The sequence below is a fragment of the Camelus ferus genome, chromosome 13 (genome assembly GCF_009834535.1).
Source record: "Camelus ferus isolate YT-003-E chromosome 13, BCGSAC_Cfer_1.0, whole genome shotgun sequence".
Classification (NCBI taxonomy): Eukaryota; Metazoa; Chordata; class Mammalia; order Artiodactyla; family Camelidae; genus Camelus; species Camelus ferus.
Genome location: NC_045708.1, coordinates 52,740,489 through 52,767,814, shown reverse-complemented (window position 1 = coordinate 52,767,814; position 27,326 = coordinate 52,740,489). Strand labels below are relative to the sequence as shown.

Sequence of the window (27,326 nt, the reverse complement as noted above, 5' to 3'; positions counted from 1 at the left end):
GTAAAGGACTCACCCCTGTGCCTCGGCATGTCCCTTGGTATTTTCATCTGTAAGGTCAAGACATGAGCATTAAGTGAGCTGAAATATGTAAAGCACATTGGAAAGTCCACGACATTTAGTAAAAAAATATACGTGTGAAGTATTATTATTATTCAAATATTTAAAAATCTCTCCTGACCCTGTAGGACCCATCATAGGATCTAAAATTCCAGAATTATTATCCCTTTAAGTGAGAACATGAGAGGCCCTATCTTATAAAGTCAATGCACTTTTTGGGTAAAAAAAACATAGTAAAGCACTGTCACTCTCTAATATCTAAGGAACAATTATTTCCATTGGCTCTAATTACTTAGTACAGCCTCACAAGAATGAGACTTAAAACAGCTAAGCCTTAATGAGTTCCGGATAAGATTTCTCTACAAAAACCAAGGAAAGCCATGAAGGCTGAGAGGGGGCCAAGCCTGGAGGGAAGATACTGGGTGAGAGAAAACAGATACCTGAAACAAATGCGGCCCCTTTCAAAATCCTCTTCGGGGCGCACATCAGAGACTGAGGCACAGTTCCCAGAAAGGGCTGGTGCCCCCGGGTCTCCGTGTGCTCCCTCCCTGAGTGTGTTGTCTTCTTTCTCGCTCCATGTACGTCCCCTACTCCCTCTCCTTCTGGCTCAGATAATGTATTGAAAGCGGCAGTCAGAAAGAAAAGAAATAAAGCAAGTTCATGAGGGAAGACAGAGAAGGGGCAGGAGAGGGGATGTTCTATCGGTCATCTGATGGTGAGCAGCAGGTGGGCGGGTTTTCAGAAAGGCAGCAGGGAGATGGAAGTGCAACGTCCCCTGGTCAGTTTCTCTTCTCCTACACCTTTCCTTGTGCTGTCAGCTCTGAAGTGTGAGACCAAGGCCAGCCCTCAAGTTCATTCCTGTCGAGTGTCATTTTTCAAGATCGTATTGAAGAGGGCAAGTTCTAATGGCGTGTGTGTGTGTGTGTGTGTGTGTGTGTGTGTGTGTGTGTGAGAGAGAGAGAGAGGTGGAGTTGAGGTGAGGTGACTTTCACTGCTAATCACATGACAGCCCCAGGTCACCTAGATTTGAAACGGAAGGGGGTGCCTAGGAAATGAGTTGCAATCCAGAAGGCAGTTCTTGACAATAAAATAGCCTGCTTTCTTTTGAACAAGAAGTTCAATTTCATTTTTACTATTTGTGAAATGCAATTATAACCATTCTTATTTTGTTCCAAGTCGATCTCAGATAATCTACTGTTTTCACCACAATGAACCTTCCTGCTGTACAGATAAGATAATGATGTGGTATGCTTCAGTTAATTAAATACGTTGGTTCCATTGACTGGTGATGATTTTTTGATAGTTCAGAATGTACCTCAATACAAAGGTCCAGAGTTCTTTTCATGACCATTGGTAATTGTTCTATGCTGTGAAATGTTCTGCTCTGTGAAAGGTCTTGATGCTTAATTCTAGGTTAAAGAGAAGGGGAAGGGAGTAGCTCAGTTGTAGAATGCATGCTTAGCATACACAAGGTCCTGGGTTCAATTCCCAGTACTGCCACTTAAAAAAAATAAATGAATAAATAAACCTAGTTACCTCCCCTCACCAAAAACAAAACAAAAAACTAAATAAAAACCTCTAGGTTAAGGGGAATTTGCTACACACAGCATTTAGATTTCATTTAGTAAGTGGCATATTTTAACTGCAAAGCCTTCAATAATTAGTTAATAAATTTATTATTATTTTTACTGTCTGTCCAAGTGCTTCTTATATGCTGGTTTCAAAAGAAGCAGTTGTAAGTTAGCCAAACACCCACTCCCAATAACATTCCTTTAGCCTAAATACTTGTGTATATGTACCTCTTACAAACTCAAGCTTCATAAAAACTAATTTTTTTCCAACAGAATTATGAAAATAAGATGGTTAGAGAAGGGAGGTTCATGCGGGCAAAAGAGTTACTTTATAAAGGTTATTACCCCAGAAAGTTGAAAAGAAAATGCCTCTCCCAGTGAAACATAAGAGAATAATAAAATGATTTCGATAACAATAACACCGGCATATATTTATTTCATTTGACTATCCCAAACTCCCTATGAGGGAAATGAGGCCAATGTTATCATTATCCCTATATCATAGATAAAGAATGGAGACATAAAATTTAAATAAGCTAGTCCAGGTTTGGAGTGAGTTAGGATTCAAGCCCAGCTTTTATGACTTCAGTTTCTGAGCTCTTTCCAATGTCACTATCTGGCATTGTGTAAACCCAGTGTGGGGAGGGAGCAGATCTGTATTATGCAGTGGTACGAAGCTACGCCACTCCTCCTCTTTGAAAATGCAGAAATATCACACACATTTTGGGAAAATTACATGCAAATAATTTGAAGTCATCAGTGAACTTCTGGGCAGGACCTATATTAAGGCCAAAAAATCAGTCTCCTCATGGCAACTCCTAAAGCCTTGAGAATCGCACATTTTAAATAATTGATTCATTTTAGGCTAGACAGGATGAAAACACTATTAATTTTCTTTTGATTAGGATGGCTTTTCTCTCTCTCCTACTTTAGGTTTTCTGTTGACAACTGCCCAGAATTTATTCTGGCCAATGGGATGGTTTTATCAGTATGTTAAGTTCTGGTTGGCTGTAAAACTTCTAAAATAACAATGGCTAAAAAAAAAACCAACATAGAAGGGTATTTCTCTCCTACTTGTATTAACTCTGTAAGCAGTCTGTCCAGAGATTATCTGGTCACTTCCTGGTCATCATAGATTGATGCTGTGTTTAGCTGTCTTAGTGTACTGACTAAGTATGGTTGCTTGAGCTGTAGCCACTAATCTGCCTCTGGTCAGCAGGAAGGAAGGAGTAAACGAAGAACCGTCTATCCTTTTCCTAAACTGAGTGATACCACACATGAATGATATCCCAGAAGTCTCATCACTTCCCTCTTTTATATAATTGGGCAGAATTTAGTCATATGACCACAACTAACTGGGACAGAGTTGGAAATGCAGTATTTTAATTATTTCTCAGCAAATAATCAGAATTCTATTGGAAAGAAGGGGTATCTAAAAATGACAAGTGAACTTATTTACAAAACAGAAACAAACACACAGACATAGAGAACAAACTTAGGGGGTTTGGGGGGATAAAGTGGGAGTTCGAGATTTGCAGGTACTAACTACTACACATGAGATAAACAGCAAGGTCCTACTGTACAGCACAGGGAACTATATTCAACACCTTGCAATAGCCTCTAATGGAAAAGAATATGAAGAGGAATTTATATATGTGTGTAACTGAATCACTATGCTGTACACTGGAAATTTACACAACATTTTAAACCAACTATGCTTCAATAAAAAAGTAAAGGGGAGAGGGTAGATCCTAGGAAGCAACTGGCAATCTCTGCCACAGACAAAGAATCGTTCCTTATTTTATGTACCTTTTACATTATTTTTTATTTTACATTTATTAAAATACATTTGGCATATAACAACATATAAATTTAAGGCATATATGTTAATTTGATACATTTATGTATTGCAACATGTTTGCCATTGCAGCAATAATTAGCACCTCTATCACGTTACATGATTATCATTTCTTTTTTAGTGGTCTAGTGGTCTAGTCGGCTAGCAAGTTTGATGATTATAATACCATATTGTTGTCTATATTCACTATGGTGTGCATTAGATGTCTAAGGCTTATTTGCTACTTGTTGCAAATTTATAACCTTAAACAGTATCTCTTCCACCTCCTCTACCCAGAATCCCCTGGTAAACTACCATTTTACTCTGTTTCTATGAGTTTCCTTATTTTAGATTCCATGTCTGAGTAATATCATCCCATATCTTTCTCTGTCTGACATCTCACTTAGCATGATGTCCTCAAGGTCTATTTGTGTTGTCACAAATGGCAGCACGTCCTTCTTTCTCATGGATATATACACATGATTTATTAAGTGTCTTTTCTGTGTATGGATGATTTTATGTCAAAGAATCTATCAAGTTGCTGCTCGAGGATCAGGACCATAGTTATTATATTATTTTATTGTATGCTACATTATTATTATATTACTAAAAATAAGAGAAGCTGAATAATAAATAATTTGCTATATTATTTTGTATTTAAAGTTAAGCTACTGGCTTTTAAACTACTTTTGTATAAGATCCAGATTCCAAATGGCCAAATTGTGACTAATGGGACTTCAGTCATTTTTCTTTGCTCTTATCACTTAGAGAAGTAGGAATGCACTGAGAATTTAGACTTATCATAACCATTAAATATGTATGACTTACATAATGAATACTATTTAATTATATACAGTTTATAACATTTTTATTGCTGATGAGTCGAGATTTTCCCTTAATGCCTCTCACAGTGTCTTACACATAGAAGATATGTAATCAATGAGTGTTGAATTAACTTGACCTTCACTATTTTGTTGAATTTATTTACCTGCCAGATAAAAGACCCTTGACAGCTTCTGCGAGTATCCAATAATTAGTGTCATGACAGTATGGCTGGGGCTCTGATTTAATCTGATTGCTCTGGATGGCTGTGGCTATTGCTATGCATAGAATGGACCACAGGGGATCAGGTAACTTCCTAGCTATGCAAGTGTTTTGCCTCAGGCAGGGAACACGTCTGCAGCTTCAAGGACTAGAAAATCCTCCAGAATACCCAAGTGCATAGAAATCAAGCAAATCGGCTCTGAACTGGAGGATCAAGATTAATTTACCAAAAAATCCATTACTCAGTGCCATTACCATATTTATGACAGCCTTTAATCTTATTTAATCCTTCTCAACTATCAATTTGGTAATATACTCTTAAGAGTGCATTTAATTATTTTCTTTTTATCTGAGCTATATGTCCTGTGATGTACCTTTTAAAAACTGGACATGAAATTACAATGAGACCCCCGCCATTGACTGTCTCAGATTACAAGTTATACAACAGAACAACACTTAACAGCTATTATTAGATTTAATCTGCCTGTAGACATAAATACTCTTGACTTGTTTAGAATTAGAATGGGCTTCTTTTATTATTTGTCTTGGGCACTGTTTCAGTTTCCTTCCTGATCTCCTTTATAAAGCTTGAAACTGGAAAACAAAGGTGCATGGTCACAGATTTATAAAGGGGGGGGGTCACTGTATTTATTTAATGCTGTTGGCATCTACTTGGCTCTTAGAATCTCTACTTGCACTAATGGCTAGCTTGTTAATTGTACAGTCTACAACTTAGGTGTTTTAAAAGTGTCTTTAAAAATTTTCTATACAGAACAAAACTTCCTCACAAGTCTACATTCTCTGCTAGTGAGGGCAGGGGCTGGGAGGTGGGACAGTAGAGGGTGAGTTCTTAAACTTACAATCGAAGGTATGCTGTCCATCTGTTTTCTTGGTTTGCATCAATTCAGTCTCTTTGAGGGAAGTGTTATTCCTTCAAGGTTTCTTCCGGCTCCTCCTTCCCTTAGTCAAGACAGCGTCTGGGTGAAGGAGGAAGTTCCTGTTCCCTCGAGGTAAGGAGGGCAGGTAAAGAGAGGCAGCTTGTCCACACAGAGGTCCTGCTTCTTTCCACTGAGTCCTCTGTAGAGTTGATTTGGGTTTTCCTGGTTGCTGGCCAGCTGCTGGCATCCCCTCGTTGATTCAGGGCTGGTGCAGCCTGTGAACTATTTGCTCAGCACATTGGAGCCCTGTGGTCCTACTTTGCTGACCTGGCCCCACTGTTGTCTCACTGGCACAGCAGACCCTCCAGGCTCTGCCACTTCCTTCCTCCGGAAAGTGCCTTGAGCTGTTCAACCCATAGGAATGGCTCTCTCCAGCAGGGTGTCACTCTGGCCCTAAACATAGCAGCTCCATGGCAGCCGCTCTGGGGCTCAGCTTTCCTCTCCCTTCCAGGAACCCCAGGGAGCCTCTGGGGGGCTCCTCCACCAAGTGGGGGCTGGGGGACACTCAGAGAGTCATCATGACCTCTCCCTGCCCCTTCTCCAGAAGTGTCCACACATGTGAGGACTGTGTGGCTGTGACCTCAAAGACTTGTAACCATTCCTTCTTTCTATTTGAGGTTTCTATTCTTTGTCCCCCTCCCATTTGGGGGGTTTGATGCCGAGGCAGGAGTGGTGGAGAAGTAAAGACGTGGCCTCCTGCTCCTCCTCCTACATCGTCCCCTCCTCTGAGCCCTCGAAGGGCTTTCCTCTGTCTCTGTGCCGTTTTCTCCTGCTTACGTTGGCCCCATTTCCCTGGGACTGTAATGACGGAGGGGTTGCCACAGCTGTGGGGAGGAGATGGGAAACAATACTTTCACCGATCCAAATAATAATTAGGAGGTATTTAAGCATTTAAAGAAGATTGTTGTTGTTTCGTCAAAATAACTTCCCCGTTGTTCTGAGCCACACAACTTCATTTTCTCTCCATCTTTGAAAGCATACGTTTAAAAAATAGTTTTGCCTTTAAATTGATAAATAGGTTGTGGGCTCCTAGGCGATCTTTATTCTTTTATTAGTAGAGTAATTTTGAATAGTTAAAATAATTTTGTTATTTTGATCTGTCTAAATAATATTATTGAAGTGGATTAGCAACATGACAGTTAGCTACAAAAGCTAAGCCATACAGCACTGTCTGTCCAGTAACAACAGCAAGTTTTCTTTTTTCAACCTGACAATTATGGCACTAATAGGCCTCTGGCCAGCTCAGGTTCTCCATGACAGTAAATCCCTGCAGCCCAGGATATTTTGGGAACCAGGCTCAGGTTAGAGTCTACTTTTGAGTATAGCGCTGCATCCTCCTGATTCTGAGAGCCAGGAAACTCCAGATATGGAACAAACCAACCAAATTCAGTGAGTCAGAGAGCAACAAGGGTGGTGCTGGGAAGGGTTAATCTTTAGTGTACAATCTGGTTGATACCAATCAATTCTTCTTCCTTTTGCATGGTTTACCTTTACAGACCTGGGGAGTGCAAACACGATAAGGCAGGATGTGAATCTGAACAGGTGTGCATGGCTATCACCAAGCTTAAGGAGAAAATCTCCCTTCTGCATATACAGTGCATCGTAAATCAGCCAGCAAATGCTAACCAGTGTCACTCTGTATCAGACATCGTGCTGGGCTCTCTGGGCTTAGAGAATCTTTATAACACAGTCCCTAATTTAAAAGAGCTGGAATCTTGTTGAAAAGATCATTCATCTATTGATTTATTCAACAAATATCTATTGAGTTCATCCTTTGTGCCAGGCACTGTAATGTGTGGGCATAGAGCAAAAACAAAATAGATATGAACCCTGCTTCCATGGAACTTAAAATCAGGTGATATGGATATTAGTAAGTGCCTTTGGCTATATCAACTACCCCCAATTCCAGCCTTATGGAGTTCTTTTCCTTTACTATCAGCTGAAAGAATTCATGCACATTGGGGATGCCCTCGGGAGATGCAGTCCTTCCTGAATCCTCCGATGACTCCGGGAGCCTTCCATGCTCTGCTGTCCCGTAGCAGGTCTCACTCGGGACTGGTGCTCTGAGTTCCTGCTGGTCCCTCAGCCTCTCTCGGGCGCTTCTCTGGGTGGGTGTCCTCTCCCCAGGGTGCGTCATCTCTAGACTGTGAGCCTCTCCCTTCCATCTTCAAGGCTCTCCCCGCATAAAACTCCTCTTTATAAGAATCTCTAGTGAGAGTTTCACCTGGGATCAGGGTAAGTGGAGAAGGAGGACATGAAAAAACACTAAGTGAAGAAATTTAAAATCAGAGGTAACTATGCCTACTGTTTATGTGCTGCTCCCTTTCCTATGTGTCCACAAGTGGACACCGTCTTTCTTAGCTCTGCTGTCGTGCTTCTCATGTTGGTCAGATTCAGACTCTCTTTCTGAGTCCCAGGACTGCAAATCCCCAAACCTGCTCTAAGTCTCAACCAATCCCTTGTCACAAAAAAGGAATCCCAAATGCCACCGCTTCCACCAGGAAGGCAACACCTCACAGTGGTCTGCAGAGCAGCTCTGTGCCTGTCTTAACCATCCCCTTCCTAGGTCATGGGCTTCACCTGCACAGAACCAAAGGGCTCATTAAAGTATTCCCCCACCTGGGGAAAAAGAAAAAACCAGAAAGACCTGAACTCCAGCAAAGATGAATTCCACCGCCCCCATGGATCGCAGAGATGCTTTCTCTTTGTTGTGTCCTGCTCACAAGCAAGAGGAGGCCCAGAACAATGTGGGAGCATATTATGTGTTTCTCCATCTCATGGGGGCCAATACAGAAAGATGAGGGAAGGTTTCTAGAAGAAGAGTAGCTGGATGATGGAAGGAAGGCGTATGGGGAAGAGCATTTCAGGCATAGGGAACAGCATGTGCAGAATCCCGAGGCTCCAGGAGGCATGACATTCAAGCAACAACAGGGCAGCTACTGCCGGGGTATGGAGAGGGAAGCAGAGAGGAACACAGTTTGACACATGGACTGGAGCCTTGTGTGCTGTGAAATAGCTTTTAGTCTTTGTTCTGAGGACAATAGGAAAAAAAAAAGCAATTTTATGAAGCATACACGTTGGCATGTTTGTGAATGTTTGTGTGTAATGAGCAGGTTTTCCTTAACAACAACTGTGTGGAGAACAGCTTAGCTGACGATCTCAGGCGGCGTAGGCCAGATGCTGATGAGCAGGAGGTGTGTGTACATACACATGCATACACATCAGGTGGTACGTACTGATATTTTCCCAACCACATGTAGATCTCTTAGACATCAGAAATTTCTTCCGGAGGCCCAAGGAAGGAGGAATGCTGCAAGCTACTCACAAACGATGCTCCCAAAGTGGGAGACAAGGTGTAAACTGTGATAATTTACCTAGCAGGTCTGTGTGATCATACACATGGCTGTAAATTTCCTCCTGAGTTGATCTCAGGTAGATGTCTGGTGAAGCCAAGGAGGCTCAGTCCTTACAGCCCCTCACTTCACAGGCCTTTTCCTAGGTCCTGGGCCTGGTTTTATATTAATTGTATTAAGTAATTTGTCTATTCTCTAGGTTCTACAAAGCTGGATCCAGTTTCATCTAATATGGTACCCAGGTATTCATGGAAAAAGCAGGGTTTGAAGTAGCCCTTGAAAGAAAATTAGGCTGTGCATTTGCCCCAAAGGAATGGGAGTCCATCCAGGAAGAGGAGAAATACGGGGACAGTGTGCAGAGTGAACTGGAGGGCAGTGAGCTGACTGACAGATGGGCAGTAAGGACAGCTAAAGTTGGGATCCAATTATCAGCTCAGTCATCTAGGGTGTCCGCAGGGGCCAATGTTGTTACTTAGTTTCTTTGGGATGCAAGACACGGAGCACTGCTCAGGTTAGCTCCAGCAAGGAGAGGTTTACTGTTGTGGAATATCATGGCCTAGGGTATGGAGGCTGGAGTTGGAGGACAGATCAGAATCCAGAGAATCAACTGTTGGAATACACAAATTTCTCGCTAGTCCTCCACCATCACCAGACCTAGCTATTTTCTACCTGTCTGATCTTGTGTCCGTTACCAACTGCCAAGACTTTCTCTACTGTCAGTATAATTCCTTAACTGGGATACTTTTTGCTTGCTTACAATATCTGCATCCTTAGGACTCGAGTCCTGCTACTAATTTCCTCATTTTCTCAACATTTCCAAATTCAGATTCTCAACAGAGAAAATCCCTGCCTTGTCAGCTCACTGTTCTTGACTGGCAAGGCTATGGCTTAGGTTTGCATACCTCATCCAACTGGGCGTGCCTAGGATGTACGGAATCCTTGTACGGAAGATGCTGGCCCCTGCACATCTCTTCAGCAGGGGTTGTGGCAGAGGAATTTCTGTTACAAGGGTCTGTAGGTGTGGCTGGTGAAACGAACATGTCCAACGGAGCTGAACCAGTAATAGCTAACACTTCCTGAGAGCCTACTCGGTGTCACAGTGTCAGGTGCTGTTCTAAGCACCTCTCTGTATTTTCCCTTTTAACCCTTCCAATAATATTATGGGATAGAAAAACTGCTGTCCCCATTGAACTGAGGAGGAACCGGATGCCCTGCAAATTCAAGTAACTTGCTCCAAGTCACACAGCTAATAGCTGGTGGAACCAGGGTTCTAGCCGGGTATGTCTTAGAATCCACCTTCTTCTACGGCACGTGGCTAAATGTGGGGTGTTATGAGGGCTGGGTTATAGCAGAGACTAGAGGCAGAGAAGTCACTTAAGGGGCTAAAGAACGGTGCAGTGATGCAGCGGGTGGGTGATAAAGGAGGAGCTAAAAAAGATGTAGCATGGTTAGGGAAGAAAGGGTTTCCCAGATACACTAAAAAAGAGAGAGGGCAAAAGAGAGAGAGAGAGGCAGAGAAAAACCATGAGTCACTTGGATCTGGTGATAAGTTGGAATAGGAAGTTTGAAGTAACTATTCAGGTAAAACGTATTTTACATGCGCTCCTAATGAAAAACAACTAGTTGGAGAAGAAATTTAAAATTTCTTAGCAGTGGAGAAATGATTAACTGGACGGGTGGTATCAAAAGGTTTTATCAAACGCCGTGGAAGAAACTGTTACATTCCTCCTACAGGAAGGTATCCCGCAGTCAACACTTCCCTGCCCTCTCACTATTCCCCACAAAGGGCTGGCGAGGCATCTAGGGTGTTGAGAATCTCTTATATTTCACTTACATAATGTAGCCCAGGTTTTGGAAAGGAATACGTTCCCCCACTTAGTTTGCAGCACGAAATAAAGAAAATTTCTGGGATGAGGTACAACCTCAGGGTTGATACGCGAGCTTCTCAGAGTCTCCGAGGAGCCGGATGTGAGCGCAGCTGACAGCCCTGGACCAGGCTGGCCCATATGCCCCGGGGCCAGCAGCCGGAGCAGCTCTTGTACCTGCAGAGTCTGGGAGGCCCCTCCCAAAAGGGGATTCTTCACATTTAACCTTTCTTCCTGCATTAGGTTTTTGGCTACTGACAACTGGGCTGTGTTCAGGTGTCTGGAATGACCACTTATACGTTAGTCTTTTTGCTGCAGTTGCCACAGGAAAATAATTTGGTCCAAGAGTCAAATTCAAAACACACACACACACACACACACACACACACACACACAAACACACACTGATAGTCTTTTCTATCTTAACTGGAATCTTTTAAAATATCCTGTAATAAGGCTTAGTAAATAAAGCTGCCTTAACTAAAATATGTGGGCTCACATATCCAGAGAGAGGACCAGTTTTGCTAGCAGCTTGGGTATCACATGTATTTGGCAATGTGAGAAGAACACACAGAGCTTAAGCTTAGCTACAAGAGGAGGAAGGGGACTTATTCTGAGCAGGAAGATCTCGGGCAGCATAAAGGGCACCGTCTTCACAGTGGCAAGAGCAAAGATGTCTAAGGGAGTCCCATTAGTGCCCACACGCTCGGAAAGACCCATCCATACTTAGACGTGGATGAAAGCTAGTGTGTTAGGGGGTTAAAGCATTAAATGGAATTAAATGTAAAAGAGTTCAGCATTGCCTGATATATTGTGGATTCTATGTAAGTGTTTTTACCTTTTTTCCCTTCCACCCAGGTGACTTCCTTCTAAGTATTGCTTCTCAGTATAGATTAAGAAGTTTTATCCCTAACTAGAGGGATTCCAGGCATCAGTAGCAGGAGTGAAGAAGATAGTTTTCAACAGGACATCCAGTTGAGAGTTCCCCAACCTAGGTACGTGGGCAGCCTCCTCGACTACCACCGAAACTTAATTTGCCAGGTGTTTGCTTGGTAGTGTATTCCACATGTTACCTAGAACCTATCTGGTCCCATAGGCCAGTTCCATACCAATCCCCAGATTCTGCTTGTTTCACTGCTAACCACTCACTCTGTTATGTTCAGAGGTTCCCCACAGGCAGAGCCAGAGGGGCTTACCCAAAGCAGCAATGACTTACAGATATGGAAATGCCCAGACCTCTTGTCTAGAGATGGGACTAACATTGAAGTATAATTTATACCCCAGAGTTTCCCAAAGGTCCAGACTGAGGCTGGAACCACCTAAAATCTCACCACTTTAAGGCTTCTTCTCCTTCCCTGTCCTGCTTTTCCACTCCCTTACTGGTTTCTCCTGGAAGCACATCCTTAATAAGTCACCTGCATATAAGTCCTTGACTCAAGGTCTGCTTCTGGAAATACTCAGCCCAAGACAATCCTTACTTATTATTCATTCATTCAAAAAAGTACACTGAGTGTCTAAGTGCTTTCATCCCAGTCCAATGAATTAGGGCAACATATACTTAGGTGAAATGTTACCATGGACATTCTCAAGGCATTATATGGGACATACAGAGACTACACATTTCTAGAACCAAAGGAAACCTTTAAAATATGAACATAGCCTCATACCCAATAAAGTGACTTACACCTAGGAGGTTCTCATGTGTGCTAAAAGATTTGGTCAGTCCTTGGCCTCATCACGTGGACCACTGAGGAGAGCCAATCATTTGCCTAGAATTCTATTTTATTTACAAATATTTATTTGGCCCCTACTATGAATCAGAGAGTGAGAAGCCTACAGACTAATAAGTACAACACGATGAGATAATTACATCTTGAGCAATGTATACAATGCTATGGAAATATGGTAGAAGGAACGATACTTGTCCAAGAAAATGAAAGAGGGGGCCTTGGAGGATAAGGAGCATTGATTCTGGATAAAAGCAGAGACAGGCAAAAAGGGACTAGCTGCCTCCATGGTACTTAGGTGTGAAAGAGCACTGGCAGGTCTCGGGAAGAGTGAGTAGTTTACAGGATCGAATTAAGGGTCACATAAGGAGGAGAGAGGGGAGATATACATGGAGGTGTAGGTTGAAGCCGCTCAGTGGTGGGCCTGCCTTAGGTACTTGAGAACTTTATCCTGTACCAATGGGAGACCTTCAAAGATATTTGGGATTTGCCAAGGTTTGCCTTAGATACAATATGAAAGACATGTTTGAGAAAAGAAAGACTCCAGTCAGAAACACTAGTTAGTTAGAAGGCTGTCATTAGGCTCACTCATAATTTCCAATATCCAATCATTTTTGATCTAACAAACATATCAGTTTCATACAGATCAAACTGATGCACTAGCCAAGAAGAATGAGAGTGAGAAACTCAACAATGACACAGACTGGAGAGGAGGAGTGAAGTAAAAAAGACACACAGGAGAGAAAACTGGCATTAAACGAGAGATCTGCAGGGGCAGACGAGCTGCAGAAAGCAGTGTGACAGTGAAGCAAGGCTTCCTAATGAAATGATGGAGTGAACCGTGGAGAGCATCCAGCAGGGAGGTGGGGTCCCCGGAGGAGCAGTTAGAGAGTGGGACAGGGAAGCGTACGGTGCTTCACAACTCCTGGCTCTTCGCAGACCACCTTGCAGGGCCTCATTTCTTTGGTTCCTTTTTTTTCTGCTCCTTGACATCGCACAGGCATATGATATCTGATTTCCCACTCTTGTACCTGCTCCTGAAGTTGGAACAACAAATAATGCAAGCCCAAGTGTGTTTACTTAGTTGATAAGACCTCAAAGCAAGAACCCAAGCAATGTGATAGCAGGAAGAGAAACCTGGTGGTCCCCCAGCGAAGCGAGCCCGTCTAACCAGGTTGTTCTTTGACCCGTGCAGGGTCACACAGGGGATTCTGAAAGTCTCAGAGAATAGGAAGACTGGGATTTTTTTTTCCTACTCTAATCTCAACCCTGACCACTCTTCCAGAGTCATAATATGTCTATAAAGTGCTAGTAAATCTTTTCTGTTTAGAATAACATGTCTGTCTAGACATCTTATGAAATGTCATGCCACTTGGGACCTGCATGCTGTTTAAGACGATCTTAACTACACTGTTGAGAAAAAAAGGACTCTAGGAATCCAGTGAAAAAGACTAAATAAGGAAACACTGAATTTAATTTCTTTTTGTTCTTTCTCGCAACAACTTCTTACAAGAATTTTCTTCCAATCTGCTATTTCTTGTAAAAATTAGTAAGAAATGTATTAAAAGGAAATATTTTTTCAGGTATATTGTCTTTTTATATATTTCCATTTCAATATTTTATTGCATCTAGTGAATTTAAGCTATTGTTTGGAGAATGCTGTTGAGGAATGGGCCTCAGGGCAAATTATATGGTGTTCAATCATGTCACAGATACGTGTTGAACATTACCTGTGTGCCAGGCACAGTGGTAGATGCTGGAGACATGACGATAAGCAAAACCAGGCATGGCTCCTGCTGTCATGAATCTTGTAGCCTACAGATAACAAATATTTAAACATGAGTAACTATTCATTATAAATTACAATGAATTCTTAAAAAATAGTGAGTATCACATAGTGGGGTCCAGTCCACTGGATAGCCTCTGAGGAAGTGATTTTCCAAATTAAGACCTGAAGGACAAGTAGTAGTCAGCCAGGTGATGAGGGAGTGAAAGAGCACTCTGGGCAGAGGAAGCTGCAAGTGCAAAGGTCCTGAGGCAGGAAGGAGGATGACCCTGTTCATGAAGTTCATAGATGGCTACTGCAGGACGGAGCATACGATAGCAAAAGAGCAAAAGGTTCAAAACAGAGCTGGAGCTGCAGCCAGAGGCTGGATCAGATAGGATCTTTGAGATCATATTAAGAATTTTGGTCCTTATCCTTAGAGCAGCAGGAAGTCACTGAAAGCTGGAGAGTGGTAGAATTAGATTTACCTCCAAAGACCATTTGAACTCAATGTGCTTTTATTCAGCATTTAACAAATACTACAATAATTGCTCCGAAGTCATAGTAGGCATGGTTTCTGCTCTCAAGTCCTATCTGGTGTGGAAGTATGAGAGGAAACAGAGTCTGTGTCAAAGCACAGAAGCAGAAATGAGATAGTCTTGGGAAGATAATATCTAAAACATATTTATTTACTTGGTGGTAGTCAATATGAGTTGATGTATGGATTTTGGGTTCTGCTTTTCTTTTAAAATGTTCAGGGAAGTGTCATCTGACAAAGGGAGTCATAATCAATAACTGTGTCCACTGAAACCCTCTGTCTGTTCGCAGATAAGGCACCACACAAACAACTATGCCTCCAGCTCCAACTCTTTTCCCCACCAGTGCTCCTCAACATTGATGTGGAGTGACCCTTTGGAAAGGTGAGATGTGGGAGCTGTCTGGATTTACAGCAGCGTCCTTCCCCGTCCCTCTGTCCTGACCTGAGTTCCTGTTACAAAGGCAGAATGTCTCTAAGAATTAAAATGCAAATTAAACACACACATCTGATGAAGGAGGCCTAGATTCCCCAGAGGAGCTGTTACTGTTTTTACAAGTTCACTTACATTTCCTCCAACCAAGAGTTGGTTCTTTCTGAGTCTGGCGCTAGGCTGATTTTGGAACGGATCAGCTCTCACTCAGCGACAGAGCCTGCAAGCCACTGATTTTTTATAGTAAGAACAGTCTCCAGGAGTATTTTAAGGCTAAGTGACCCATGTTTTAGACACCAGAACTCAGCATGTTCACCATATGGTTGGCACACTCTTGCTTGCCCGTTTGATTTGATCTATTTTGTATAAAACATATATTTCAATGAATGAACATTGTAGAAAACAGGACATAATGCTGAATGTGAAGCATGGTTGGCCAGGTTAAATTTTGTTTGTTTGTTTATGGGGGGGTAATTAGGTTTATTTTTATATTTACTTATTTTTTGGAGGAGGTACTTGGGCTCAAACCCAGGACCATCATGTATGCTAAGCATGTGCTCTATCCACTTGAGTTATATCCGCCCCCCAAATTTTGAACAATAGTTTCCTCCCTCAAACACCTCTTTTCAATATTTCTGTTATTGACCGTAGGGTTAATTGAATGACTAGTCTTCTGCATATTGTTGCATTGTGTGATCTTTTTTGTTTTAATGAGAGTCTGTGAAACGTTTTAATTATTTTTTTCAAAGATAGCACTTTTCGAATAAGTTGAGCTCTTTATTTTTGATGGAGAGTCAGCCCGTTCATCTTACTTCACGCCCTGGGTAAGGCTGGGTACGACAACTCCACTACTCAGCATAAGTTACTATGACGGATGGGGACATTCAAGCGTCTCAGTGTCATTGGCCATTTGTCCTCCCATGGCTGCAGTAGCTGAAAGATGAGCACTTCTGTTCTTCAGGGCAAGATCTAAACAGGTTTATCAATAAATACTATGCGACAATGCCCAAAGGACCAGAATAAGTTGGTTGCTTCCGGAACGGACTTCAAAAACCACAAGGCCAATAAAGTTTTTACTCAACTCACCTTTGTGGTCCTACGTCCTTCCCCTAGATAGCTGTACATGGTACACATAACCCAGGTGCTGTTTTGCCATAGACACAGATCCCTTGGGGAAAAAAAGAAGGGAAAAGAAAGGAGGTACCCAATTCCCATCTCATTATTGGTAGGTTCACTCTAATCTCATTTTTAATGTTTTAAAGTAAATCTTACTGTACTTTCCCTCATTATATAAATAAGCCAAGCTCTCTATAGAAACTTTGGAAAATAAAGAAAATTAGAAGACATGCAATTTACTAAACTTATTTCGCTACTTAAGAAAAACTCACCATCATTTTAGTGCATTTCTTTCTTTTCATGTTTCCCTGCACTTTCCTTGGTTTTGTTTTACATACTTTTGATAATACATATTCATTATTGTGTCTTTTTATTTCATTTAACAGAAAATAAGCATTCCCTAGACTATTTACAAATTATTTTTTAAATAATTTTAAATTTAAAATTAAAAAACTAAATGGATTAATTTTAATTATTAATTTTAATAAAATTAATAACACTGTTTAAAAATTAAAATGAAAGAAGTAAAATAATTTTACTTTCAAAGTAATTTTAATATTTATGTAACAGTCTATGAAAAGCAAACAGTATATTTTACTCAATCACAATCTGTGTTCAAATTTGGCACCATGATGAGTAGAACTGTGTCATCGCCCAAAGACTGAAATGCAGAGGTTTGTTTTTTTTTTTAATATTGTGATTGTTTTTACCAAAATTATACTTTAAGGAATAAATAATATGCAAATTTTTAATATTCTTTAAAGATGCCTATAATCTGACTGCTTTCCAAAAGAATTATTAGAGGTTTAGAATTTTATCAGCAATGTGCGAGACTTTCTGCTTTGCTTTACCCTAAACAGCACTGCATAATATCCTAGTACACACACACGCACTCAATACTTTGTTGGTTTGATAGGAGATAAATTTATGGCTATTTTAATTTGTACTCTTTTAGGGTATAGTTATATACTGATTGAAGCTTGTTTTTATGGCAAGATTATTTGACCGTTTGATGTGTCTACAACTGATAATAGTTTTATAATTTGATTATTCTTCTGGATTACGATCTTGGAAACCAGAAAAGTTGCTCACAAGAAAGGCATACACTTAGCATAATTAAATGATCCAGAAGCTTAAGTGATCTAAAATCTAAAATTACTTAAGTTGCTTTTATTTACAAAACACAGATGTAATTACTTCAAAGAAGGAAGTTTTCATGTCGTAGAAACTGTATTTCTTGTGTACGTCTTTTTCCTCACACCACACAAAGAGTACCCCTACCCGAGCTTATTGTATCTTTCTCTTTCTATTCTAACAGATAATGAAAGAACGGAGTTGGACTTTTTATTGCAATTCCTGCTTCCCTGAGTTTGTGTATTTCTTCCCACCTGAGAAGGAGAATTTTATATTTTGATTTGGATTATTTCTTCTTTTTCATCTTTTTTAAAAATTTTAATGTTTTTTTCTTGTCAGTAGTATCCACTGGGACCAAATTTATTATTATAATCTGTATCTTTGAGTGTTAAATTGGCTTCTTGGACTGGATTTTGAGTATATATTTAAGAAGTTGGGCAGGATTGCGCAGATGGTGATCGGTGAAAAATGAGAAAAAGAAAAATCCATCTTCCAAGAATTTTCCCTGAACTTCAAACCTTTACATGAATCTCAACTGATGTGGACACCTTTACATTTTATAGTAGTTTTGATTTTACCATATGAGTTTGAAAAATCAGTACAAGTTTTTGACAGTGAAACATCAACCTATTGAGAACAAGAATTCAATCAATAGGACAGAAACTTCATGACATAGAAAAGGATGCCAAATGAAGGCAGGCAGTTACCATGACCAAAGATATTTATGTAAAATGTGTGATTAATGTTGGAGATGAGTTCTTCTGGGCTAAGCTTGGAACCAAATATCCCTGAGTCTGTATTCTGGTTATGTGTCATTTAGTAACTAAGGAATCAGCTTAATTATTATTTCTCTGTCTTTGAAGACTCAAAGGGCTCCCCTGAAGCGTCACAGAAAGCAGTAATGAGGTTAGGTGATTAAATGTTGAGTTGGAGCATTAAAAAACTCCAGGCAGAGCCTTCTGATTCACCACTTTCAATTCAGGATTTTTTAAAATTTCTCCTTGGGTGGCATACAAAAGGCAAAATTAATAACTGACATAGTTATCAGTTATCAAATTTTGTTACTCTTTTATTTCATAAATATTTCATAAAAGAGTCTATCTTGTCTGAACTGAAGTAAGAGATTCTATGAACTTAAAAAATATTTTGAATCATGTAATACCTCTCAGCTAATGTGCCCTTACCTGATTATAAATTCAACCAACATTTCTTTCTCTTATCTTTCTTTCCCTCTATCTTCCTCCTTTTTCCACCTCTCACCCCCGTGACTTAATTCAACACATATTTTTTCAGTGTCCCTTCTTTAGGCTCTGTGCTAAAAGCCATGCTGTCACCCACAAGGACACCTTGGGAAGAGATGATAATATGGTATCAGCCATTTTACAACAGGAGCCTATACTGTGATTCCATTGTCATTTCTGTCAACGAAATGAAACCAAAATAGTTGAATCGTTCCTCTTAGATGGCTGACCCAGTTGTGAATTAGCTGTAAATTACAATTATTTTCATTCAAATATGTATTGAAATTTGAAAGGGCCTTATGTAACTAGCACAAAACTGGTGCTGTACACAATCCTTTTATTCAGCTTTGAATTCAACAAAAATTTTTGAGCAAGTAGAATTTGCAGACCATCATAGGGATGGCCATGCTCCTGTTACTTCTATCTGTCCATGGTCCACCTGCTGTGGTTGTCTAGCTGACATCTATTTACTATTTTATTTTTATAAAAGAGGGTAAGGTTTACAGAGGGCTTGCCCACTGTCACATAGCTGATATAAGTAAGAATTCAGATCCAAGTTTCAGTTTTTTGAATCTAGGTTTACTTTTCTCCCTACAGCAGAGCAGGGATGTGAGATTTGTTACAATGGTATTCCATTTATAAGACAATGTGACCGAGTAATAAAAGCATGGGGTTTGGGATCAAACTTGAATTTAAGTCTGGCTGTGCCACTCACTAGCTCTGTGAACCTGAGAAAGTTAATTAATTTCATTGCATCTCAATGAATTAATCTGTAAACTAAAGATAATAATACTTACCTGTGGGGTTATTGTGACAGTGTATGTAAAGTGAGTGTAACGCAATAGGTTCTCATTAACTATTAACTCTGGTTAATCCTTTATCTAGATTTACCTCCAACTATATAACAGAGTTCTCAATTTCAGCTATAAAGAGGCTTCCTGACCGTGTGGGTTGACATGTCCTGGACATAATCAACTTCAGATCCCTGGATGCTATTTTCTTGATTCCAATACCTCATGGTTATTTCTGCCCATGCAAAACCTACTCATCTCCCACATGGTCAAATCTCACCTTGTCCTTAGGCCTTGGACAAATTAAGTACAGAAGTCCCCCTTTATCTGTGGTTTCAATTACCGGTGGTCAGCCACAGCTTGAGAATATCAAATAGAAAACTCCAGAAATAGACAATTCATAAGTGTTAAATTGAGCACCATTCCAAGTAGGGTGATGAAATTTCGAGGGTCCCACTCTGTCCCGCCTGGGACATGACTCATCCTTTCGGCTAGCGTATGCCATTCATTAATCACTTGGTAGCCGACTCGTTTATCAGATCTACTGCTGAGGTTTTGCCGTGCTTGTATTCAAGCACTTAATATGCTTTTTTACTTAATAATGACCACAAAGCCCAAGAGCAGTGATTCTGGCCATTTGGATATGCCAAAGAGAAGCTGTAAAGTGCTTCCTCTAAGTGAAGAGGTGAAAGTTCTTGACTTAATAAGGAAAGAAAAAAAATCATACGCTGAGGTTGCTAAAATCTACATAAGAAGAAATCTTTGTAACCGCAAGTCATAGCCACAGTGCATTATAAGTGCTTAGTTAAGGTGGTAAAGCATTAAATTCGATCTTTAGAGAGAGAGGGAGAGAGAGACATTCACATAACTTTTATTACAGTATATTGTTGTAACTGTTCTATTTTATTATTGCTTTTTGTTGTTAATCTCTTACTGTACCTAATTTATAAATTAAACTTTCAAATAGATTTGCATGTACAGGAAAAAACATTTTATATATATATATATAGGGTTCAGTACTATCTGTGGCTTCAGGCATCCATTGGGGTCTTGGAACGTATTCCCGGTGGATAAGGGGGAACCACTGTATCTTTGTTTTCTTCTTACCTCTCTCCCCAACTCTGAAGTTATACAGCACTCCTTTTGATGATTATTGTACTATTCCTTAAGTGTTTTTGTTATACATGTCTTTTTCCCTTGACAAAATTCTATTTCATGTTGGACATACTTTTCTTATATTTTTTTCAGAGGCTCGTAGCACTAGTGCAGTATTTGACACAATGAAAAATGTTTACTTGGTAAATTCTCAACAAAGTTAACATTTATGTACAAGGATAGCTGTTGCAAATTTAAATGAATGTGATAGAAAGCCCTTTGCTTCCATGCTGTTGTTCAATTTGGGAAATTTCATGTTAAACTTTCCTGATGTAAAAATGGTACATTCAGGCAGAAAAACCACATGCAGTTTAATGTAATAATGTTTATTAATGCTCTATATGTGAAGGTAGTAAAATAATTGGAAAATTTTGAAAAATAATGATTATTTGCTAAAGGTTTTTCTCACATTAGGAATATCTTTGTCCAATTAGTTCGAAATCTGATGTAGAGACAGTATATATCAGTATAAAATACTTTGATACTTCTGTTTTTAATCTACAGAAATGTATACATTGCCTACTAAATTCACCTGAAATAATAATCTGTAACATATATGCTCAAATATTCTGGATCATGATTCAGCAACACACTTACTCTGATTTTCAACAAGTACCCTCATCTTCATTTTCTTTATGTTCCATAAACAAGGGTTCTCATAATTATGTAATGAGGTTATACTGAGGATAGAATTAAACCTCAAAATAAAATAAATTTCTTAGGAACTCTGCCAAAAACATGTTACATATGGAGAATAGTGCTACAATAGTGCTACAATTTTATTGCAATTATAGTAACTACTGTAAAGCCCTGTGGGACACATATACAAAAACATGTGAGCTTAATATGCTTTATAAGTGGGCTATATAGACCTGGTACATATAATACATTCTGTGTAATTTTAGACCTATGATTTTTGCATTGAAAGAAATAAACCCCTGCCGACTTCCACCACCGTTCCATTGCAGAACCAGTGATTTCATTCAGCACCATTGCAACCTAGTGTGAAACAAAATAAACAAACAAAAAACCCAGCTGTGCTGCTCCCAGAAGAGGCTGGGCCAGGGTAATGTGAAGTGGCACACCAAACCGTGCCGGAATCTCAGAGCCTGGGCGAGGCAAGGACACAGGGAATACTAGGGTTAGAAGACTGAGCTTCCATCAGAAGTTCTATTTGTCCACATTCTCCCAAGGAAGGCAGAGAAAATTAGTCGTTATCTTTTATGCATGAATGTGTATATGTGTCTTAAGTGGACTTTGGTCCCCAAAACATGAAAGTCCAGAGTTGGACTGATCCACATCTTTAGTGTCTACAGGAATGACTTGTAAAAATTAAGTAAATAATGAAATCCAGGTTATAAGGAAACTATATAAGCTACTTAAGAGAACAAAAACTTTTTTTTAACATCCTCAGTAGTTGGAAACACATTTAAAAGAAAACTGTTGTTAAGATAATTATAATTATTCAGGCACTTTAAGGATCCAAATAAAATATACCTTGCTGGATGTACTTTTAATGAATTACTATTAATAGTTAAATGTTTAATGGCTGTCTTAAAAAATACTTGTGCTTCTGTTTTTCATTAACCCAGGGTCTTACTGAATATTTTAATGCCAAACAGGTCTAGGATCATCCCATGGAGTAAAGTGTTTCTCTGTTGTATTCATGTTCGAAGGCTTTATTTCGTTGCCATCTGAAATGCTTTTTATGTCAAAATAGTTTGTACAATATGCATCTTTAAGAGTTATTGTAGTTTTTTTTTAATACTCAACCATATTGTAAACTCCTCGTGGGCAGGCCCCGTGCTTTATCTATTTCATGTACCTACAGAGCCTAGCCCAGTGCTAAGCACATAGAAATTGCTCAATAAAAACTTAATGGTGAGTCCAAGTGCCCAGACTGCAATCTATGTGAGTGATGCCTAAGACGCCTAGTTGACAATTAATTCTCTATTTACTTTTCCTCTTTGATGTTATGCTATTTTGGTCAATCTTTAACTTTGAGTAGTACAAAGGGAGGCACCGCTAGACTTCCTGAAGAAAACAACTGCAATTATTTGTTGACTATGGGGCGACTGCTGTTAGAAAAAAATAAATGAGATAAATAGAAACCTACACATAAAATAAACTTGTCTTTTACTCAGCTGTATTATTTCTTACCTTGGTATAGGAGCTGAATTTTCTTCACTTAGAAGTAAATGAAGGCATTGCTGAAGATATATAGCTTGTGGAATGAAAAGAACATAATTTGCACATACAAGGACAGTAGAAAGTTTTTACTTTATGACTTCTTTGAGAAAAGCATAGTGTTCTTTTTTGAAATAAGTACACCAGAGACTTAGTAAATAAATTAACAATCTTTAGTTGATTTCTTAAAGAAAGTTGGTAATTGCTGGCTATGGTTTTTTTTTTTTTAAATCAGTTTATTGGTTTCACTTATAACTGAAATGTTAACTCCTTTAAAATTCTTTGGAAATTGACAAGAAATGTTTGCGCAGTATTACGAAAAAAATAATGAAAAATAAAGTTGCAGGCATACACAGAAAACATGAGAATTTAAGTGATGAGTGCTGAAACATATTGGCACAGGAAGGGCAGAAGGTACTAAACTCTAAAAAAAACCCAATGCGATTAAAAATACAGAGTTAAACTAAACAGAGACTAGCAACATAAATGCAGGAACAAAGCAGAGAGATGTAATTTTTTATGAGATTGGACAAAGTATGATTTAGTAACACATGCTCCAGAAATATTAATTGTTTTGGTGATTCTGGTGGTGGGGGGAGAGGCTGCTGCTTCAGCTGGTGAAGAACAAGAAACAAGCAAAGCTAAGTAAATGTCATACTAAGAGAACAGGAAAAAGGTAGTAATATATTCTTAATAAGACTTTGGGAAAAAAGGAAAAAAATTAAAAGATTGAGTTACTCTTTCTATATAGCTAACCATCCTTTAAGTTCTGTTAATTCTACGAGTGTTTCTCAATTCTGTCCCTCCATCTTCACTGCCGTGTTCTAAATGTGGGTCTTTATCATTTCGCATCTAAATCACCCCAATAACCAGTGTTCTGATACTGGTTTTGGGCCATTTAATCATCCTCCACATCTGGTGTCAGAGTAATATTTTATTAATAACATGAAGATTTGCTCATGTCATTTTCCTTTGTAATATCTTTAATCTTTTCCTATGGCCTTCAGGACAAGGTTAAAACAACTTAGCTTAGTTCATGGGGCTTTTGTACAGTCTAGCCTCTGCTGAGCCTCTGATTTCCTCTTCCACATCCACCTTGTTTTCCAGCAGTGCCAAACTACTGTCTAATGCCTTCATGCTTTGCTCATGGTGTTCCTTCTACACGATTAACACTAACTCATCTTTTAGGAGTTTCAACTCACATACTGCATCTGTCAAGAAAACTTCTTCTTGATAAATATCTGTCTGAGTTGTAATCTGTTGGTATGTTTGCCCATTTTGTTAGCCAAGGCAGGGATGTCTTTTTCACCCCTGTGCCTGGTGTATGACATAGAACTGGTGTTCAATAAGTCCTTGCTGGTTAAAAAAAGAACAGAAAAATGTACAACAATCAGCAATGAGAGTTTGAGCAAAAGCAATAATTCAAGATAATTCAAGGTCCAAAGAGTCTTTATGTTACTTAAAGCAGGTAATTAGCCACACTTTCTGAATAACCATCCAGTTGTTGATTTTTCAGTCACAGAACTAGTTTCATGTTCACACTTGAAGTTGGCAGAGATCCTGTGGCAGTAACAGACAAAACTGAGAAAGAGTGCCACCACCGTATCTCACTTAACAAAAGTTTAGATGCATTCTTAGAAACTCAATAAAAAAATAACAAATTGAAATACTGCTCCCCAACTTGATCTAGCATTTCTTCAAAGACAGAATACTGTAGTCTTGTAAACACAGCTCAGGGTTTGAAGTTGGACCGTCCTAGGTTTGAGTCATGACTGACACTAGCTACTTGTGTGACCTTGAAGATTCCATATTTAATCTCACAAAGACTCAATTTCCTTATTTGTAAAAGAGTAAGTAACACCTTGCAGGGTTGCTGCAAAGATTAGCTATGCTATGTGTGAGGCCATTATTCTTAAGACCACTATCAATCCCCAGAGGTAAAAGATGGTCCAAAGAAAGTCACTTTTAGGATGCCTCGCTTTTGAGTAAGTGGCTGGAATTTGGATCTAACAGATAGGAAGTTGTAGGGCACCAAAGCAGAACATGGGCATAACTGGGCCCCAAATAATTTTACTACAAGCCCTTTGCAAATCTCCAAGCATCCTTTAAAGAGTTATCTTGAATTACCATCAACCAGCAGCTCAACCAATGGGATTTCCTTTGCAGGCACCAGCAAGAATATTCCTGCCCCAAAATGAGAAGGTGGTTTTGAAACAAAACTCCTAGAGCATAACTCACACTAAGTACTTGTAAAGTTGAGGAAACAACCTGAAGCTAGAGCCCACATCAGTATTGGAAGTAAGAGGTGGTTATGGGATAATAAGAAGTGAAAGAGAATTTGCCGGTAAACACATCACCTGGGCCTGTTTCCGTGTGGTCTCCAGACTGCCTCATGACACCAAGGCCAGTGTTTATTAAGGACTGTCTCCCAAGGCATCGGTTTATGAGAAGGAGTGGGGTTCTGTGGCTGGCCTGTAGGTTGAGTAGATTAGGATCATAGAACCCAGTGATTGTGAATTTCTTGCACAACTACTGCCAAAATGCAAAAGCCACTCATTGGTGCCATGTGGGAAAATGACAGATGCTAAAAGAGAATTCATGGAGATTTGGTGTAGTGGCTGCAGTGTTTCTCAAAATTGCCTAATCATACTAATCATCCAAAGTTTATTAAAATAGAAAATCTTAGTCCCTTCCCTGGAGGTTATGAGTCAGAAACTCTGGCATGGGAGCTAGGATTTTGTGTTTTTAAAATAAGCTTCTTCCAGGTGATTCTTCTCATCAGGCAGGCTTGACAACATTGATGTAGTCCAGTGGTCCTCAAAGTATCATCCCCAGACCAGCACCTGGGAATTTATTATAAATGCACATTCTTTGGCCCATTCCAGACCTACTGAATCAAAACCTCTGGGGCTGGAGTCCAGCAATCTGTGCTTTAGAAGCCCTCCAGGTGATTCTCATGCACACTAAAGTTTAAGAATCCTCTATGTTGAATGTGGCGCAGAGAGCTGGAAGTTGGGGGTGTAGCTGCAGTTTGGGAAGCTCACCCAGTCCGGACTCTCCTAGGGCGAGGAAAGTCATGGCTTCAGTCCAGGTGCTGACTGCTGCTCTTCCCTTGACATCACTCCACTTTTTCCATTTTCTAAAGAGTAGTTTGATTTTTGTGGATTCCTTTTGGTTTCCCAAATAATCAGGGTCTTGCCCCCTCTCTTTCCTGATAGCAAAAACACTTGGTTATTTATTTTCCTACTGGAAACCGTCCTGTTGCTTAGCTCCCCACTTTAAAACACTGGCTGAATGCCCAGCTGGCATATGATTGAGGCTCACACTTCTGTCAAAACGTTTTTCAGTATTAGTATGCACCTAGCGAGTGGCTACAATATTTCTTTAAAGGAAGACATGAGCAGATAACAAGCTGTCTTGTTCTCTCTTCTAAGTCTCATCTCTTTTGCTCTTCTGGAAGGCCGAGGCAATGCTTAAAGATACTGCGCTCTTTTTTAAAACGACCACCATTTTGAAGGCTAGCTGGGAACACCGCTAATGTGCAAATATTCTCATTGAATGTATAGAGATTAAAACGGAACCACTACTCAGCCAAGGAGGCACCTGGCGGCCACAGCAGTGAAGAAGGCGTGCTCGTGTGCTGGGCTGCCATAACAAGCTCCCACAGACTGGGCGGCTTCAACAGCAGTTCGTTTCTCACACTTCTGGAGGTTGGAAGCCCAAGATGAAGGAGCTGGTGGGGTCTGTTCCTTCCGTGGACGTGAGGGAGGTTCTGCTCCCTGCTACGCTCTTAGTTTCTGCTGGCTGGCTGGCAGTCTTCGGATGCCAAAGATGGCTTGCAGCCACATCACCCTACATGGTGTTCCCGTGTGTGTGTGTCTCACACCCAAATTCTCCTTTTTACAAGAACACCAGTCATACTGGGTTAGGGACCTGCTCTAGCATGACCTCATTTTAACTAATTGCATCTGCACTGACCGACCCTATTTTCAAATAAGGCCACATTTTGAGTTACTTAGGGCCAGGACTTCAACATATGAATGTGATTGCGTTGGGGGTGACGATTCATCCATAACAGAGTGGTTGGTTGATTTGGGGAGGAAGCCAAATCTAAACTCCAAAATCACAAGACTTAACATGATGTTTGTTGTTTTGGGATTTAACGGGTTTAGGAATTGAATAAAAATCTCAGTGACGCATGCCAGCCCTGTTTCCAATTAGGAAAGACAATTCAAAAGTAATGATATTTCCGACACTGAACTATCTGGAGATTTTTTCCCATAAATAAATAAACAATGAAAAGCTCATAAAACAAGTGATGGGAAAGATATTTGTGTTTGTACCAGGTTTTAAATGATCAAATTAAAGTCAAATTGCTCTATTTATGTTGGGAAGAGTGGGCGGGTGTAAGAATTCCTGCACTTCTGTTACCAATGCAGGTTGATTTCACTGCTTTGAATACATTTTCACCCTCGTAATTTCCAAATCAAGTAATTTCCAAATTTGAAAGGAAACCAGGTGCTACCCATTTATTTTTTTATTTTTTAAAAAAGTTTTGTTTTTTGGGCTTTTTTGGT

At 39.9% G+C, this 27,326-nt stretch overlaps 1 protein-coding gene across 1 annotated transcript in view; it reads left to right on the top strand.

The window, feature by feature from the left end:
• Nucleotides 1–22,453, top strand: part of PTGER3 (prostaglandin E receptor 3) — a 75,564-nt gene extending 53,111 nt beyond the window's left edge. Inside the window, 2 exon segments of the mRNA XM_006191028.3 lie at nt 14,986–15,077; nt 17,560–22,453. Coding sequence (XP_006191090.1) covers nt 14,986–15,077; nt 17,560–17,563 — 96 coding nt within the window. The 3' untranslated portion in view covers nt 17,564–22,453.
• The last annotated feature ends 4,873 nt before the right edge of the window (nt 22,454–27,326 follow it).